A 17,409-nucleotide genomic window follows, 5' to 3' on the forward strand; every position below is an offset into this window, starting at 1 on the left:
CGGCCCGTATTTATGATCACCTCTAAAATATATGACAAAATCAAATAAGTGTAATTAATGTTATTTTTTCATTTGTTTTTCTCATTTTTAGCTCCTTACATATAGTTGTAAGGACTATGTATAGCATTTTCATACTATTTAAAGTAATTTACTTGTACTAATTTATCTAACGTTCAGAGACACTTGTTAGCAAGATCCTAATAATATTGGTGAACTTGCAACCCTTAGACAAACATAGAAACAACGGAAGAAACAATCTTTGGAAATGATGAAATTTGTTTATGAAAACAAGCATAATTTGAGTTAATATTGCTAGTTTAAAAAATAAGTTAAGTTTGATATTGTGTAAATATTTTATGAGACAAATCTAATAAGATCTCACATGACTATATATTGCTTACTATATAAATCATATTATATGGTCAAACAAGAGTGATGAATAGTGCCAAAGTCTAGTTGTTGCAATATTATTGGAACGGAGGAAGTATTAAATTGGAAGGGGTTTCCAAAAAAGGAAGTGTAGCTTTTAAAAAAACCGGATAAAACTAGTAAGTGTAGCTTTTAAAAACAACAGAGGGAGTATGTAGCTAATAAATTAAAAATAAGTTTTTTTTTTTTTTGGAAATAATTAAAAATAAGATATGTTTGGGCAAAAAAAGAAAAAAAAAGAAAAGGGGAAGTAAAATGATACGGAGTAAACTGATAGTCTGATACCAAGAATAACAAGAGTTGAAAAGAAGTGATAATCTTCATTTACCACTCATTTATAGCTTTTACCAACAAACAACATTTCATTTCTGGTTTCACTTTCACCCCTTGTTCTAGTACCCTTTCCCCAGCCGCCGCACTTATTTTTTTCCATTTCTTTAAAATGATAAAAAAAAATTAACCACAATCAATAATCTACTGTTAATTTGATCTCATAAATATGGATGATTTGTTTACAAATGGCCGGCAATTAACCGGCGCCGGTTTCTCCGAAGAACTGTCCCCTTTTCCCGACCCTGAACCTCAACCTCAACCTCAATTCTTCTACCCTCATTCAACGACTCCTGTTCCCCAGAAACTCCGTCCTATCAGATCCAACGACTCCTCCTTCCTCAGAAACAACGCCTGTAATTCGTCCGACTTAGGGTTCCTCCCTTTTCAGCCCCATTTCCCTACCTTGCAGGATGACACGTCAGCTTCTGCTCATCAATTGTTCAAGATGAAATCTGACATGGATGCTCACCTTCTTTCTAACTTCAAGTCTCAAATTTCAAACCTCGACTTTTCCTCTTTCAGGTTTTTTTTTTTCTTTTTTAATTTGATAATCTCTTTTTTTTTTTTTTTTTTTTTTTTTTTTTTTTTTTTTTTTTTTTCAATTTGAGTGCCGCGAGGACAGTGATGGAGAAGGGATTCGATCCCGGGTCTTAGGTACCACCATCAAGACTTAACCTGTTAACCAACTAAACACTCTTATTGTTATTAGCTACAGTTTTTTTTTTTTTTTTTTAACTCCATATATACTTTCTAATTTCGGATATTTCTGATTATAGGAAGATATATATAGCTATAAAAATAAAGTTTGGAATTGTATAAAAGATACAGTAATAACAGTATAAGTGTGGCTGTAAATTAAATTGTTTCCTCATTTTTAGTTTTTTTTGAGGTAAAGATTATGGGGAGTATTTGCAGAATTTGAGTTGATTGTTTTGAATTCAGTTCTTGTTCAGATTGTAGTGATGATTCTGCGCAAAAGGGAGAGGAGGAGCGAACCTCAAATGGGAAACCTAAAAAGAAGAGGAAGAAGATGGAGTCATTTTTACAAGGATTGATGTCTCAAGTTATTAACAAGCAAGAACAGATGCACCAGCAGTTGATGAACATGATTGAAAACAAGGAGAAAGAGCGGATTCTTCGAGAGGAAGCGTGGCGCCAACAGGAGTTGGACCGTGCTAATAGAGATCACCAGATTAGAGCTCAGGAGGCTGCTCGTAATGTTGCTCTTATTTACTTCATTCGCAACGCTCTTGGGGTTTCCGAATTACAGGTTCCCGACCTCTTATCGTTGCCCCAGGTTTTTTCTGGGGAGGATAATGTTGCTGATGCTCAGAGCTTGGGCCAAGGTGAACAGGATAGGTTTGATCCTAATTATAAGAGGTGGCCGACGTCTGAGGTGCAAGCGCTCATCACTCTACGAGCTGCTCTCGATCACAAGTTTCATACTATAGGCGCTAAAGCGCCTGTGTGGGATGAAGTGGCGGCTGGAATGGCTAAAATGGGATACACTCGGAGTGCAAGGAAATGCAAGGAGAAGTGGGAGAATGTTAACAAGTATTATAAGAAGGCAACTGACAATGGAAAGAAATATTCTGAGAATGCGAAATCGTGCCCATACTTCCATGAGCTTGAAACCCTCTACAAAAATCGACTTATTACTGCTGCTAAATCAAACTCTCCTAGCAATGAAGATTCGGAACAGAATGCAAATGTATAACAACTTATATTAGTACTGGACTTGAATTCTATTATGGCTTGTCCAATTATCTGAGCTACGAAAAGAAAGCAGTTCCTGCTGGAAGTGGGAGTGGAACTTCTTCTTTTGTTCTGTAGTCGTAAAAGTTCCAATTTGTTGATTCTTTCAGCAACTACTAGCTGCAATATTTAAAATTAACAGAGAAGGAAACAAGGATATTCAGTAAAGCCATCATTTTGGCTTTATGCTCGTTGATGATCATCGGAAAGACCCAGACTAACACAGTCCATCCGCACTGCCTAACAGTCTCAATCTTGTTTCCTCCGGCGGGCAATGTTATTTGCTTCTTTCGCATGTTATTATTGGTATGTCTTTGATCTTTTTCTTGGATGTAACCAGCAAGTCGTGCCTGGGAGGAAATCGGATATAACAATAAAAAAATTGCAATTTTTCCCAGCATGTTGCTGGCTAGTCCTGTAGACCATTTTCTGTATTCATCTGGTTCATTTTTCTGCGAACTAGATTGATGCATTCAGCAGCTAAGTAGTCCGGTAAGCACTGTAAAGCTTATTTAAGCATAAATGAAGTAACAATTAGCTCAGAGTTTTTCTTTTGTACGCAGACATTGTTTGCTGTGACATAATCTTCAATTGAAATCTGTGGTCATATTTCTTGCAAAAACCTCTTATGATGCAAAAAAATCACAGGTACCGTTGTGATTATCATGATTAATGATTGGTAAAACAGGCATTGTTGAACTGTTTTAGCTATTCTCAAAATAAATAAATAACAGGTATTGTTATTGGATTAATGTCATGACATTGACTTGCTTACAATATAACAAAAACTTCTAAGGTTGATATTAACATTGAAGATCTGAAGAGTTGATTGCGATATGTGAATTGCATTGCAGCATGTTAGCCTTCCTGGTACTCTGTAAGGGGTGAGACATCTACCCATGCCTGATGTTCCCCTCCACGCGAATCTTTTACTGGTGAGTATCATATTTGGAATTATGGATGCTATTCATTGCTAGTAGCGTTTAAACTTGGCTAACTCATATATCACCAGAAAAAAGGAGTAGAACAGGGTTGAGATGGGAATTATTGACAGCAGGAAGGCGAGTATGATAGGGGGATCTTGCTGCATATAATAGGGAAAACTCAAGATAAATGATACCATGAGCAATATAATTAGGACCTTGGCACAACTTCCGTTGTCTTTCATTTGATAAGATTTACTAGACAGAGAGAAAAGAAACAAGGGGGAGAGGGGGGCGAGAGAGAAAATAGAGTGCTATGCTGTTGATTATCATGTACTCGTAATCGATTATTTCTGTTTTACAGTTTACTCACTGCTGAAAGTAAATTTAACCTTTATCATTAACAAGTGTGGAATCCTGTGGAGGGTAGGTGCATGTACATAAGCAAAAACCATTTGCTCAACAAATATGGAAACCGGAAAGTGAAAAGAAGAGGGTATGAGCTCTTACAAAGTAGGGTTACCATTTTAAGAGATATAATTACTTCTATCTATCTGAAAATAACCTACCACAGTACCACATACATCGCGAATGATTATAAATTTGCTTCTAATGGTTTGTTGTCTAAACTCTTAAGTAGCTAGGTTCATTGGCATCATCCAACAACTTTTTCATCTAATTAATTGCCTCTTATTATTAATCATTTAATTGCTTTCACTATTTTGTTATGACTTTATACAGGAAAGGATCATGTATCCACAGTTAGTACGAGGTCATTTTTGTGAAATCAACATTAAATGAAATCTTGTCACTTTATGAGATGACTAAACAACTCTCTTTTCTCTATTTCATGATCTTATTAATGAACAAATGAATAAATTTTCAGTGTTACAATCTTTTTCTTTCTTTCTTTTTTTTTTTTCAGTCTATATGGTCTTTCAAGTACTGCTTCTTCCATTAAAGTTATCTCTATTGAATATTTGTGTCATTTGAATTGGAAGTCTGATTATTGAAGTAGATCATATCCCTTCCTTCTTTAAAGCTTGGTTTGATAGGCGCAGCTGGAAACCCTGAATATTGACCTTCCATTTTGGCCTTGCAAATTTTAACCATGTTCCTAAGGAGCTCGTATCTCTGAACAAAAGACTGTACTGCGTATTCTTGAAAGGGCATCCACTGCACATTTAAATTGATAAAAGGGAGTGACGAAAGAGTTGGCAGAGGGTGTAATAGTCGAGAATATGCTTCATAGCTTGGAATTTTGGTCTGATTTGTATCCTTAATGGCTTATGGATTGCAATTTGCAAACAAAACGTGCATGATGTTATAGACATGGATGAGCAACAACTGAACGAAATAATTTACCTGAGCTGCTTCAATTTCTGTTTCCTGAACCTGAATGTTATATGACAGAGGTTGTAGAAAACAGACAAAGAATAGATCCGACTTCTGGAAAAATGCCTTGTGATGTTCTCTGTAAATGTAGAGAATCAGCATTCAGCAATAAACAAACTTTCTACTAACAACTGGAGAAGGTTTGAAAGAGGATTATAAATGTGAAGAATTTGGCAACTACTGTACCTGAATGTCAGCACTTCCTCAAATTTTGTTTCAATCTGCAAAAAAGAAATCAAATATATGAGCCAAGAATGCCAAGAAAGGGCATTTTAAAGAAGATATGGACCTGGGCACTTTACTTACTCCTGTCTCTTCCTTGACTTCTCGCACGGCCGCTGTACAAATGTCCTCCCCCTGTGAATTTGAAGTGTCAATGATAAAAACAAGGAAATGTCATACATGAGCACAACTATAAGGACTGCAGAACCTAATAATCAAATAAATACGTGTAAGGAGTAAACCTCATTGGCTGTTCCGGTGGGAAACTTCCACACACCCTTTCCTTTTAACATTCCATTCTTCTCTTGAACCACTAGTACCTACAGGCACACATGTAGGAAAAGAGTGATTAAGTGCAGAATTCTGGTTGGGATTTGAGAAGTACTTAAAACTGATGATTATATTGAAATCTAAGAGTGAAAGTATGTAATACCTCCTTTTTGTCATTGATGACAAATGCACCAACAGTAACACGATGAGATGCATTTGCTGGAAGGGCACAGGGTTCATCATGAGGGAGCCACTTTGCTAACATTACATATCTTGGTTCTGCATGGTGGTACCAAAACCCTTCCTGCAAAAATGCATGAAGTATATACATTGAAAAAAGAAAAGTTCAAAATTGTAAGTTGAAGCAACAATAATATATATATATATATATATAGCATACCTTGACAGCAGCTTCAATAAGATTGTAATGTCGAATAGGAAGTTTAATCCATATACCTCTTTTCCCCTGCATGCATCAATCATAATCAGTGTAAAACAGACTATCAGAATATCATAATCAAACAGAAAAATCAATTATGATTGTTTAAGGTGATGAAGAAAAGAAAAAAAAAAAAAAACCAGTTGAGTCCAGTGAGAAAGAGAAGCTCTGAGGGAAGAGGCAAAGAGGTGGGAGTCCATGGGTTCCCGCATATCAACAAAGAGACCTCCATGCTCATCTTCTGTGGCTGAAAGTAATCGTAGTTTTCGAGTCTGAACCTGATACAATCTCCTGAAACTCAAAAGCTGCCTGCTTGTGGTAATATGCTTAATAATACCACTATCATTCATATGATTAATCAATCCTACACTTTGGTGATCATAGTTGAAGGTGCTACTTATTACTCTTGTAAGACACGAGAAATTCCGGGTGGTGCAGAGAGATCTAAGAAACATCATCATCATCATCCGCGAGATTAATGTACTTAATCTTATGGAAGATGAACTTGAAAGGCTAATTGATCAATTAAATCAGATTACCTGTGACCTGAGTAATTCAATTCATATATATAACAAGAATGTATCTGAAGTAAGTGTTATGGAAACTTACGTAAACACAACCCACATATACATTAAAAAATTGCAAGTTTGAAATTATTTTGAATGGACGTTTCAATGCATTTTTTACTAATACTTGAATTTATGTTTTTCTACGTACATTTGAATGCTGTAATAATACATGTACTGCGTGTTCACTCCTTAATCCTCATAATTAAGGATATGATTATTGGTTTGAAGGAAACAATTCCTACAAATGACTCAATTAGTATTCCTAGCTACTATTATTAGTCCTGCATGCGTACAGACCGGGAGAGTGGAAAGGCGAACATCAAGATCAAATTCGCGTTGGTTATTGTTAATACTCCAGAGATTACCTGGAACAACTTGAGGCACTGATTTTTCAAACAAACAACTGAATTGGTCAAAGACTCAAACTAATTATACTTTGTCCTTAATTACGTTTTGAATTCACTAATGCGTGTCAAAGGCTTTGTTCCTTTTGACACCAAATATGTACGGAGTATCACCTTGGGAATGTCTTACGGGTTGTATTTAATATTTATGACTATTTCGTACTGTAAAATTTTATTGTTTGTTTTAACATTTGCTTCATGTTGTCATAGTTACCCCGTTTGATGGATTTTTAACAATTCAACAATTTTGGTTAGGTTACAAAAGTTTTATACTTATATTCTCTCTATAAAACCATTGCATGATTGTTCTCCAATAGACCCATTTAAATATTCGACTATTTCTGTTAATATACACTACAAAATTATAGTCTGGTACTCACTCCATTTCACAATGATTTCCCACCACTTTGATTGTACACGTTTGTCAATACATTAGTTTGACAATTAAATATCTTTAGTTACAAATTAGTAAGAAAAAATTAACAATTGTATATTAATAAATTACTAATTGAGACAAATCAAATAAAACCAAACATTATGTATTGACAATTATTTATAAGATTTTCTCACTTTATAAATAATGTCAAGATAACAAATATAAATATCATTATGAAACGAAGTGAGTATTACATATTACATAATACTCAAGACATCTAATGCCTAATTAGTTTATAGATGTACATCTTATTTTACAACATAGAACGAAGTATATGATTTGTACATTACTCGAAACAATCTTTTGGTTAGGCTTTAAACGCAACATAATTTTTTAAAAATGTAAGCTTTGTCCCTCTGTTAATTATTTTTATAAATTTAGAACTTGTATAACCCTCTATTATTTCTTTTTTAACTCTTTACTTTTTTTTTTTGGAGAATAACTCTTTACTTTCTGTTTCTTTTGTAAAAGTAGGACTTATTTTTTATGTATATGTAAAAAAAAAAAAAAAAAAAAAAAAAAAAAAAAAAAAAAAAATCAATCATTAGGAGCCTCTCATCACGAGGGAAACTCTTAATATTTGTAATTAGAGCACGAAAGGAAAATGGTGGCGAAATAAATAAAGGATGATCTAATAATACTGTAGTACTTGGGAATATATATTTGTGACAAAACAAGTAATCAACCATGATAAAATCCATACCAAAACATAATTTAATATTATTTGAACGTACAAGAAACAAAGAACAACATCAATAAAAGAGCAAAACATTAAAATCTAAGAAAGTAAAATGAAGTCGGCCATTAAAAAAGAAATGGGCCGGACAGGAATGATTAATCAGAGGTATTATATTGAAGGAGGAGGAAGACAATGATAAGGACGACAGGGATGAGAAGAAGCATGGTGAACGAAGGCGCGGCGACTGAACCCATAAACAATGGAAGGACAAGCAGAAGGAATGCCACCCCTATGATAGCCATCACTGAACCAAAACCGATGCCAAATTCACCATCATCCATTTGATCCGTACTAATACTTCGCCTAAATGTATCACGTTATTCACGTCCTATATATTTTAATTTCGTTCTACAAATGATTAGTGTAGTAATAATGTATGATTATGTGAATATTATTATAATCAAATCCAAATGAGTTTATATAACCCATAGATAGATGCATGCATTGATATTTGACACCCCTTGGCGAAGGGACACATCGTTTGGATTCATGAATTGTTTTTGTGTAATCCTAGTTGCATCAATTTTAAATATCTGCCAAAATATTAACTGTGTACTCGCCTTTTCGTTTGGAAGGTTAAGAGACTTGCTATATTTCATTTGTATTGGACCTACTTCAACCTTTAATTTCCCACCTTTCAGGCCCTATTCTCCTTAAAAAAAATAAAAAAATTCTAATTTTTAAAAATTAAGCATATCCTACAAAATAAAGTACATGTGTTGTGTCTGCGTGCCTTATGCTTAAAACTAAGTGGGTCATGCCTATAATGGACGAATGACTCAAGATATAGTCATGTCATATCGGACTTTTGCTTATCTTTTATGAACAGAATTTTTGCACGCCTTGACCTACGAGTTGTGTGATAGGTAGTTTCATGTCTATAGAACTCTTAATAAATTTTTTATATTTTTGATAAACTGGTCAAAAGTTCAAAACTAAGAGGATCAATTTTTCATTCATGTGCCAAATATTGGATAATTTTCATGCATGGCTCACTGTGTGGCACTCGTGCCGTGCCGATCCAATATTGTATTGTGTCTAATCGGCCCTCAATCTGGTCCATATTCATCTCTATTAAAAGCCTAGTTTCTTGATAGTATGTACTCAATTTTAATTTCTTACTAGTATTTGTTAACTTAGTATATATGTAGAAAAAAAGGTTAAGAATTGTTAGTTTTCAACAACAAACTCACTCTCACAGTATATAATCACGGGAGGTATTATAAGACAGAAACTGAATTTCCTAAAAACTGGTTAACAGATAGTATTCAGATAAAGATATTATTTCCTTTCTGTTTAAAACCTTGGCACATTGCATTAGTGTATGATTAAAATAATATCAAACTGTTTTATACTTGGTATATTTTATATAATTCTTTGTATGTAACTAGAAATATTTATATGTTATTGTTTTGAGGGGAACAGGAAAAAAAAAAAAAAAGAAAGAAAAATTGAAAACAAAAGATAGAGAGAATGGATTAGTACCATTACGTAGCTATACCCATGGATAACTTTATTTATTTATTTATTGATTTATAAGTATTAATTTTTAGAAAAAATTAAAAAAAATAATCCAAATATTATCTCCCTTCTCATTTTAATCCCAACTAAAGTTTAAATCAGAATAATCCCAACTATAGAGGTTCCTTCTCAAATTAGTCTCTCTTAAAAATAATCCAAATATTATCTCCCTTCTCATTTAAATCCCAACTAAAGTTTAAATCAGAATAATCCCAATTATAGAGGTTCTTTCTCAAATTAGTCTCTCTTACCTACAACCTATAATACTGGTTAAACTTTTTTTTTTCTTCTTCTTTTGGGTGAGAATTAACTTTTTATTTATTTATTTAATATATTTATTGGTACCACCATTTACCTACAACCTCGGGCCTTCTGCAGCCACAACCATCACCCCCAAAACTCGCGACCACTAACAACCACCCCTTCCGTTCAACACCTCATCAGTCATCATCTCCCCACCTCGAGCTCCCAGAAATTTCAGCATCTGAACTAATTAGTTAAAGCTTGCATATCTTAATCTCACACACCAGGCTACCGTCATTTCTTCATATCAATCCGGCCAACCCACCACCTCCTCACTGCCACACCACAACCACAACCACAACCACAACCACAACAACAACACCCTCCACTACCTCTTTATCACCTCACCTCATCTCCCCTCCCTCTATTGCAAATAATTACATCTTGTTACCCAATTGTCTTGCAAGTTCATTCCCACTTCATATTCGGGTTACAAAAAGAAAATTACTAGGTAAATTATACCACTAAACCATATAAATTCTATTCTCAAACATGGTTTCAATCATTTCATGTAAACGCCCTAAAAAATTAACAATTAATTTCGCTATCCAGTTCTGCGGTCGTTTGGAGTGGTTGTTGCAGGGGAAACTGTGGTTGATGGTGATAGTTGTTGGTGGTTGGTGGTGCTTGATGGAGATTTACGGTTGGGGTGGGCAGGTGGTAGGGTGGTTTGGCCGGAAAAATACTTTTGGTGGCTGGGGTGAAAAGGTAGTTTTAATGGATGGACTTAGTTGGGTAGGCGGTGAGATCAGAGGTTGGTGGTAGGAGTTTGGGTTTAAGAGTATGTAATGGTTTTTTTTTTTTTTAAAATATATATATATATATATATATATATATATATATATATATATATATATATATATATATATATATATAATAATGTTGACATATTGCTCATTTTACTTGATTAATAGGTTAGCAAAAAGTTGAGACTAATTTGAGAAGAGACTCCTATAATTGAGATTATTTTAATTTAAACCGTGGTTCGGATTAAAATGAAAAGAGAGACAATAGTTTGAATTATTATTATTAATTTTTCCTAATTTTTACAAGAGAGGCTAGGTAGCATTAAGTGAAATAGGGTATCGGTAATTGGGGAAGAATAAAGGGATGTACTTTATTTCACAAGACAGTGTGAATGGGTAAATAAATAGCCCTAGCTAGTCAAAATTAAAATTAGAATTGACTAGTAGTACTAGGAATAAAGAAGTATAATTGTGTTTGTAATCTTTTGTCTTTTATTGTTTATACTCTATTTATATCTTTGTGGTCTCCAATACAATGTGTTTGAACATTAATATCTCTACGTAAGTAATTGTGTACTACTCTAAGGGGGCGTTTGGTATCATCTTAATAAAGGTAACGGAATGGAAACAAATTAGGAGGGAAAAGGATAATATATAGTGTTACCCTTACTAGTTGTTTGGTATTATTAAGGAAACGTAAACGATTACAACCAATCTGTTTCCTCTTGTTTGACATTGATAACTTGGAAACAAATAGCTTTCCTATTATTTTTTGTTGTCTCGGCTAATTTTTGCTACACATTATGCAATGTAGAGCAACACTAATTACCATAATATTTTATTTTTTTTGAAACCAATTACCATAATATATCATATGCTAGATATAGGCAAAGTCACATAAAGTATTGATTACAATAGCATTGAAATTCTAGTATTCTCCAAACGAAAAAAAAAAAAACACTATTGAATTGAAACATTAAAACTCCAATAACAACTTAGGACAAAACTTTCGACTTCTTCTTAAGGAGATCAATTGCATATTGTTTCTCCATATTAGTTGGTGCTTGATAGAAGATGCGGAGCTTATGTTCTTCCGCCATGAGAATTGTAGCAATCTCTAAAGGTTCGGATGGAGAAATTCCATCTAATTTCACCACCTCATCCAAAACCTTGTTCACTTTTTCATCCATCCTTTGCTTCCTTTCTTCCGCTTTAGACCATGCACTAGCAATAGTCCCGAGATTAACATTGATATTGTCAAATATCTTCCCAAAACTGTTGGAAACATCATGGAGGGAGGCCACCAGATCATCATCGTCATTCCCTACACAAACTCTTCAAATTTACCTTGTTCTTTCCTTTTACCTTAGCCTCCTTCGCCTTTATAGAGTGTTTTCCGGATTGAGTAGTAGAATCACTTGCGGAAGAATGAATTGTAGAAGCCTTCACATTTTTTGAAGGAACTGAATGATCATCCTCTATCTTCATGGGGATTTTTCCGAATTGACTTGTAGAAGAATAAGTGTCCGAGTGAGTAGAGTTCACATCATCTTCTTCATCATTCTCAACATTATTCAATGGTTGCTTATTAATCTCTTGATCATATCTTCTATAACATCAACGTACGACTCACTTGCATCTCTGCTTTGCCTTTTGCGTATATCTCCGCAAGAGTTTCATAGTGAATGAATAGAATTCCAAACAACCCCTTAGATTTCTTATGAGTCTGCCATATAAGAGAATGCAACAAGTCAAAAACATTCGTAATAATTTGGTTAGACTTCTAGAGCTGTAGACCTGCAGTCTATGCAAATTATCAAAAAGTAACTGATTGAACTTATTAATATCATAACTCATTATTCCCATCCCTACCACCCTTACCTGTACACTGCCTCAACCCCTAGCTGCACACCTGCCCCCTTTCCCCTGCTACCTATTCCCTACCTTACTACCTATTCCCCTCCCTGCCCCCCTGAAAAGAAACAAATTCTAAAGAGTGGCTTCTAAAATCTAACCTCAATGCAAGTAAACCTAGCAGCAAACATAATATGCAAGTAAACCAACTTAGAAATTTTTTGCTAAAATGTCAAACTGAACTCAGATTTCAGTATGTAAGTAATAACATCAGCTATAAGTAAACTATGAAATCTGTCAACCATGTCATAAAATTTCCTCTAGAAAGAAATATAACAAAGCATATCAGTAAAAGACAAAGGAATTAACTGGAACTCTGGTTTGTAGACTTAAATGTAAAACCACGTAATATAGACACACTAATATCCTAGTAGTGCTCACACTGCTGGAAAACACAAAGAAAAAAATAGCCTAAAATTTAGAATTATGAAAAACTTTGTCACTGCTAAAAACAAGTTGTTAAGATAATCTTGTCACTACAAGTCAGTCAATTCATACCTTCACCCATTCATCAAACACGGCCTTATCTATCCACTTGCAACAATTTATTTTCAGTATCCCATCCAAATCTTGAGGTGGATAGCATTTCCGTAAATGCACTATATTTCTCCGACCAATGCTTGATCCTCGACTCAATGTGGGGAACCACTTTCAAGCCACAATTAGGAAGTACGCTACTAATCATCTCTTCTAATCTATTCATGTAACCATTCTTAAACCCATTCTCGCACTTCCACTTTGGATCACAACTCAACTTATGCAAACATCTTATTAGAACCGCATCTACTTCATATGTCCAATACCTTTTATTTTTACCTCTTCCTCGATTGCTAGCCTCCATCCTAAACAAATTGCAAATTAGAAGGTAGATTAGAAATGAACATAACATAAGGCAAATTAGAAATGAACATAATATAAGGTAGATTAGAAATGAACATAATATAAGGTAGATTAGAAATGAACAGAAAAAGGCAGATTAGAAATGAAACAGAACAAAAGGCAGATTAGAATTGTGCAAAGTAGAAGGCAAAATTCAAAGTGGCAGTGGATTCAAAATGAACAAAAACAGAAAATACACCTATATATACACACTGTAATCGAAGAAAAAAAAATCATACATTTTGTGGCATTGACCATGTCTACCTCTCGCCCTCCAATCATTAAACATATCTTTGGCTAATTTGTTTCTAAAATTGGTCCAATGATCCGAAGTAGCAACACTTGTAATAAATTCCCTTTCATCATCGGAATCACTTTCGAAATCATTATCAAATTCATTCAATTCATCTTCGTTTATATCATCCATAGGCATGCATTTTCTAATTAGATTATGCAATAAGCAACAAGCCATCACGATACATCCATGAGATCTTATAGGGAAAAATAAAAGACTTCTAAGAATACTCCATCTTCCATTAAGTAGGCCGAAACATCTCTCAATCACATTTTGCGCCCTAGCATGTTTCATGTTAGAGAAATCCTCGGCACTTTTGGGTTGTCGATCCGTCCAATCTTTTATAAATGGTATCTTTAACCTCTATATGGAGCAAGAAAGCCCTTCACAATTCTTATATCCCGCATCAACAATTCGTATAATTACCTTCAAAGTTATTAAAAAAAAATTATTACTACCTACCAAAACTAACAAAACATAAATATATATACTCACAAAAAAATGGCCTTCACTTACCTCGAGGTACCCTAAAACCGTTTGGTCTAGAAAGAGCATTGCAAAATACATGATATCATGGGTTGAACCTTCCCAACCAGGAAGAACATAAATAAATTGCATACCGGGTGCACAAACACCCAATACATTCATAGCAATTGTTCCTTTTCTTGTTCTATACTTTGGTCGTTCTTGTGAAGGCACATTTACATTAATGTAAGTCCCATCTAATGCCCCTAAACAATTCTACAAAAATAGGAAAAATATTACTTACAAACAAGCAAAAATAAGAAAATCCTAGCAAAATTTAGGGGCTTAGAAAAAACTAATACCTTGAAAGATTTCCACCTTTCATCTTCACAATCATCTGATATTGGTGTAGGATTGTAAAGTAGTACTTCATGCAACTTGAGAAAAGCCCTTAGACAAAGGTGAAATTTTCGGCACCAGGAAATGACACGTGTCATTCCTGGTGTTTGTTTTAATATTATGTTATTGATTAAACAAACACATTGTAAGGAAAACGGTAATTGATTCTGATCCATTTCCAACTCTACCAAAAACCCATACCAAATACCCCCTAAATAAGTACTCGTTATTAAAGTTACAGAGTAATGTTTTAAAGATACATGTTTATACAAATTTCAACAGCTAAGATCTTATTTTAGTTATTCACCTGTATAATTCTATAATGATACATAGTTTATTAAAGATAAATTATGATTAAACTTGATAAATCTTAAATTTCAAAAGAAAAAAATAGTACTCCCTTTGTCCCTTGTCTACATGTCTATTTTCCATTTTTCACAAGAGTTAAGGAACTTAAAGATTCTTTAAAACCCATGATTAGAAAGTACAAATGTACATGTGGGGTTAGAGAGAGAAAGAAAATGTAGTTGGTAATTATTGAAGAAATAAAGAGAAAGTGTTGGAAAACTCAAAAGTACAAAAAATAAAAGAAAAAGAGGATATATTGTCAAAAAATACATTCTTTAAATAGAAATAGACAAATAATTTTAAAACCCTCAAAAACAAAAGTAGGCATGACGAAGAAAGTACAAACAATAGGTGATGAAGAGAATCCGTCGTTGTTAGGTAAGTAATAAGGGGGGTGTGGTAATAATGAGGGGTGAAACTGTGAAAGGAAGGGCATGTAATTGTAACGGGGAGTAGTAACAGGCTTCAGCCACGTGGAGTGCACCATGCAATTAGAGAGAATAGCTTATTTTTCCGCATTGAATTTAAAGTATTCGGATGCCAACTAAAAATATGCCAAATAATCCTTCCCAAAGAAAGAAGGCCCCACTAAGCTACATAGCAAGCTAAGCTAATAAGCTTGGCACACTAGATTACTCCACATTTCATCCATCCTTCCCCGTTTATAAATACGGAGTACTCCGTAGTTAAATACTCTCTTCGTTTTTTTTTTAATTGACATAGTCCTTTTATCACGTTTATTAATGTTAAAATAACACAGTTGATGGTTCTAATCATCAATGAGTGAAAATTATAAATGGTGGATACTGCGAAGCTTTTACTGTGATCATCGACTACGATCGACTATCTTTGACTACGGTTACATGACTTAATTTTAATCATAATTACTCCATATATAATAATTAAGACTAGTAATGAAAGTAAAATTTATATATAGTCTTGAAAGTTAAAACATGTGAATTAAGAAAAACATGTGGAGAAAAGTAGGATATACTCCTACATACAATCTACTCCGTACTCCGTCAGTCCGTAGTATCTAGCAGGGTAATGAGTATCCAGCAGTAGCAGAGTGGAAGTAGTCTGAGGAGTCCGCCTCTATATAAAGTCCGGCCTGCCCTAACTTAGTACGGATAGAGATCTACGCATTATTATTATTAATTAATATTCGTAGGTCTACGAATATACTCTTGTACTTCCTTCTTCGTAGCCTTTTCTATTTTAAGGAAGAAAAAAAAAAGAAGACTACTTCCTTCCAGTAATAATTTACAGTATATAAATTCATTTGACATATAAATTAAATATGGATCATCGTGGAGGCTTCCATGGTTACCGCAAACAACAGCAGCTTCACCATCTCCCTAAAACCACCTCTTCTGCTGGTAACCTTTTCTTTCCTTTTTTTCTTCATTCTGTTATTAAATTATCTTCTATTCTTTGTTTCATAAATTTATTAATTGCTATTAACATTTGACACTATGAACTAACTTGCATGCACAATCTAGTTATTTACTACTGCTTCACAAATAATTTCTTTTATACATTATTATTTCAATATTTATTGCAACTATAAATTGATAAATACCAACATTTATATATTTATTTGCATTGCATGCATCACCCATTTCGCCTTTCCCTTTATTAACTAGGTATAGTAAACAATCTCGAATACTAAGTTTTTTATTTAAAAACAAAAAAGTAAATGAGCCAAAGTTCAATACCTTCTAGTCGACTTGATAATGTTCATACACAACTTGTTAATTTATTTGTTTTTTTTTTTTTTTTTTTGTTAAAAAAATTTATTTGTTTATATACATACTAGTTTGAATTTTGAAATAATATATATCAACATGTTAGAATTATTTGTGTTAGTATTATTACTTTTATTTTTTTGGTAAAATAAAAAGCTTTTGCAAAAGTAAAGACTTTCAAGTTTCAAAAATATTAAATCCTAGTATCCTACTAGCTGTAATTAACAATTTAACAGAATTTTGAAAATAACCCATTAGTGTCTTGCTTCTAGATTCACTTCAAGTTTAGTTTGAACACAGTACACTAGTATTGCAAATCGATCTACTGTAACCCTAACAATTTTTTTTACTAGACTCTTAATTGTCAAACAAGACATCAAAACCTATACTTGGCTGATTAGTGTTTAAATTATATTGCTTTACAAGTTGGCCTGGCATACTCTTGTTCTTTCGAGAAAAAAAAAAAAAAAAAGAAAAAAAAAAAATTAGTATACTCTTGTCAAACAAAAAAGAAATTTCTAATAAATTACCACTAATGTTTTGAACTTTTTTTAAGCTTATCTCAACTAATTCGTTTAAAATATTTTTACGAGTATTTAATTTGTGTATGATATGTTCTTGAATATGTCTAACAAATTAAAACTTATTATGTCTGGATTGTCTGGTTTTTGTGTGATTTTGTCCAAGATGAACCTTTTTTTTTTTTCCAAACTTATTTTAATTTATTTGAATTAAAAACTAAACCAAACAAGAAAAAAGCTCTTTTTACGAGAACAATCAAGTTTATAAAGATGACTTACAAAAATTGTAATTCAGAGGTAGTATCATCATTTCAGCTAAAAATTGGGGGTAGCTTTGTCATCATTTCATCTTCTTT

The 17,409-nt window shown here is 33.4% G+C and overlaps 3 protein-coding genes and 1 long non-coding RNA gene across 7 annotated transcripts; 1 reads left to right on the forward strand and 3 right to left on the reverse strand.

Moving 5' to 3' along the window:
- Positions 1–437: 437 nt before the first annotated feature.
- Positions 438–3,059, forward strand: LOC110687492 (trihelix transcription factor GT-2-like). 2 transcript variants are annotated; one of them, XM_021864151.1, is made up of 2 exons: positions 438–1,284; positions 1,716–3,059. In XM_021864151.1, the coding sequence occupies exons 1-2, from the start codon at positions 1,224–1,226 to the stop codon at positions 2,477–2,479; spliced, it is 825 nt and encodes a 274-aa protein (XP_021719843.1). In that variant the 5' UTR covers positions 438–1,223; the 3' UTR covers positions 2,480–3,059. The 2 variants fall into 2 exon arrangements, with proteins under 2 accessions (XP_021719843.1, XP_021719842.1); XM_021864150.1 differs by having other exon boundaries at positions 439–1,284; positions 1,705–3,059.
- A 1,282-nt stretch (positions 3,060–4,341) lies between these two features.
- Positions 4,342–6,116, reverse strand: LOC110687551 (nudix hydrolase 2-like). The gene is made up of 8 exons (XM_021864210.1): positions 5,907–6,116; positions 5,728–5,793; positions 5,491–5,631; positions 5,300–5,377; positions 5,142–5,192; positions 5,022–5,056; positions 4,806–4,914; positions 4,342–4,616 (listed from the first exon to the last, which is right to left on the reverse strand). The coding sequence occupies exons 1-8, from the start codon at positions 6,114–6,116 to the stop codon at positions 4,410–4,412; spliced, it is 897 nt and encodes a 298-aa protein (XP_021719902.1). The 3' UTR covers positions 4,342–4,409.
- Positions 6,117–7,711: 1,595 nt separating this feature from the next.
- Positions 7,712–8,195, reverse strand: LOC110687553. The gene has a single exon (XM_021864211.1). The coding sequence runs from the start codon at positions 8,193–8,195 to the stop codon at positions 8,010–8,012; it is 186 nt and encodes a 61-aa protein (XP_021719903.1). The 3' UTR covers positions 7,712–8,009.
- A 2,925-nt stretch (positions 8,196–11,120) lies between these two features.
- On the reverse strand, positions 11,121–14,506 carry LOC110687493. 3 transcript variants are annotated; one of them, XR_002504444.1, is made up of 4 exons: positions 14,400–14,506; positions 14,089–14,313; positions 12,897–13,998; positions 11,121–12,210 (listed from the first exon to the last, which is right to left on the reverse strand). It is a non-coding gene; the product is annotated as an uncharacterized LOC110687493 (long non-coding RNA). The 3 variants fall into 3 exon arrangements; XR_002504443.1 differs by having other exon boundaries at positions 11,123–12,210; positions 12,897–13,240; positions 13,517–14,313; XR_002504442.1 differs by having other exon boundaries at positions 12,897–14,313.
- Between the last annotated feature and the right edge of the window lie 2,903 nt (positions 14,507–17,409).

This window comes from Chenopodium quinoa, unplaced genomic scaffold (genome assembly GCF_001683475.1).
Source record: "Chenopodium quinoa cultivar QQ74 unplaced genomic scaffold, ASM168347v1, whole genome shotgun sequence".
In the NCBI taxonomy this organism is placed as follows: domain Eukaryota; kingdom Viridiplantae; phylum Streptophyta; class Magnoliopsida; order Caryophyllales; family Amaranthaceae; genus Chenopodium; species Chenopodium quinoa.

Coding starts and splice junctions, on each gene's coding strand:
- LOC110687492 (XM_021864150.1), top strand. CDS start 929: ATGGATGATTTGTTTACAAATGGCCGGCAATTAACCGGCGCCGGTTTC. Junction 1,285..1,704: donor CTCGACTTTTCCTCTTTCAG/GTTTTTTTTTTT, acceptor TTTTGAATTCAG/TTCTTGTTCAGATTGTAGTG.
- LOC110687551 (XM_021864210.1), bottom strand. CDS start 6,116: ATGAATGATAGTGGTATTATTAAGCATATTACCACAAGCAGGCAGCTT. Junction 5,378..5,490: donor TCATCAATGACAAAAAGGAG/GTATTACATACT, acceptor GTGTGCCTGTAG/GTACTAGTGGTTCAAGAGAA. Junction 5,057..5,141: donor AAGTCAAGGAAGAGACAGGA/GTAAGTAAAGTG, acceptor TCTTTTTTGCAG/ATTGAAACAAAATTTGAGGA.
- LOC110687553 (XM_021864211.1), bottom strand. CDS start 8,195: ATGGATGATGGTGAATTTGGCATCGGTTTTGGTTCAGTGATGGCTATC.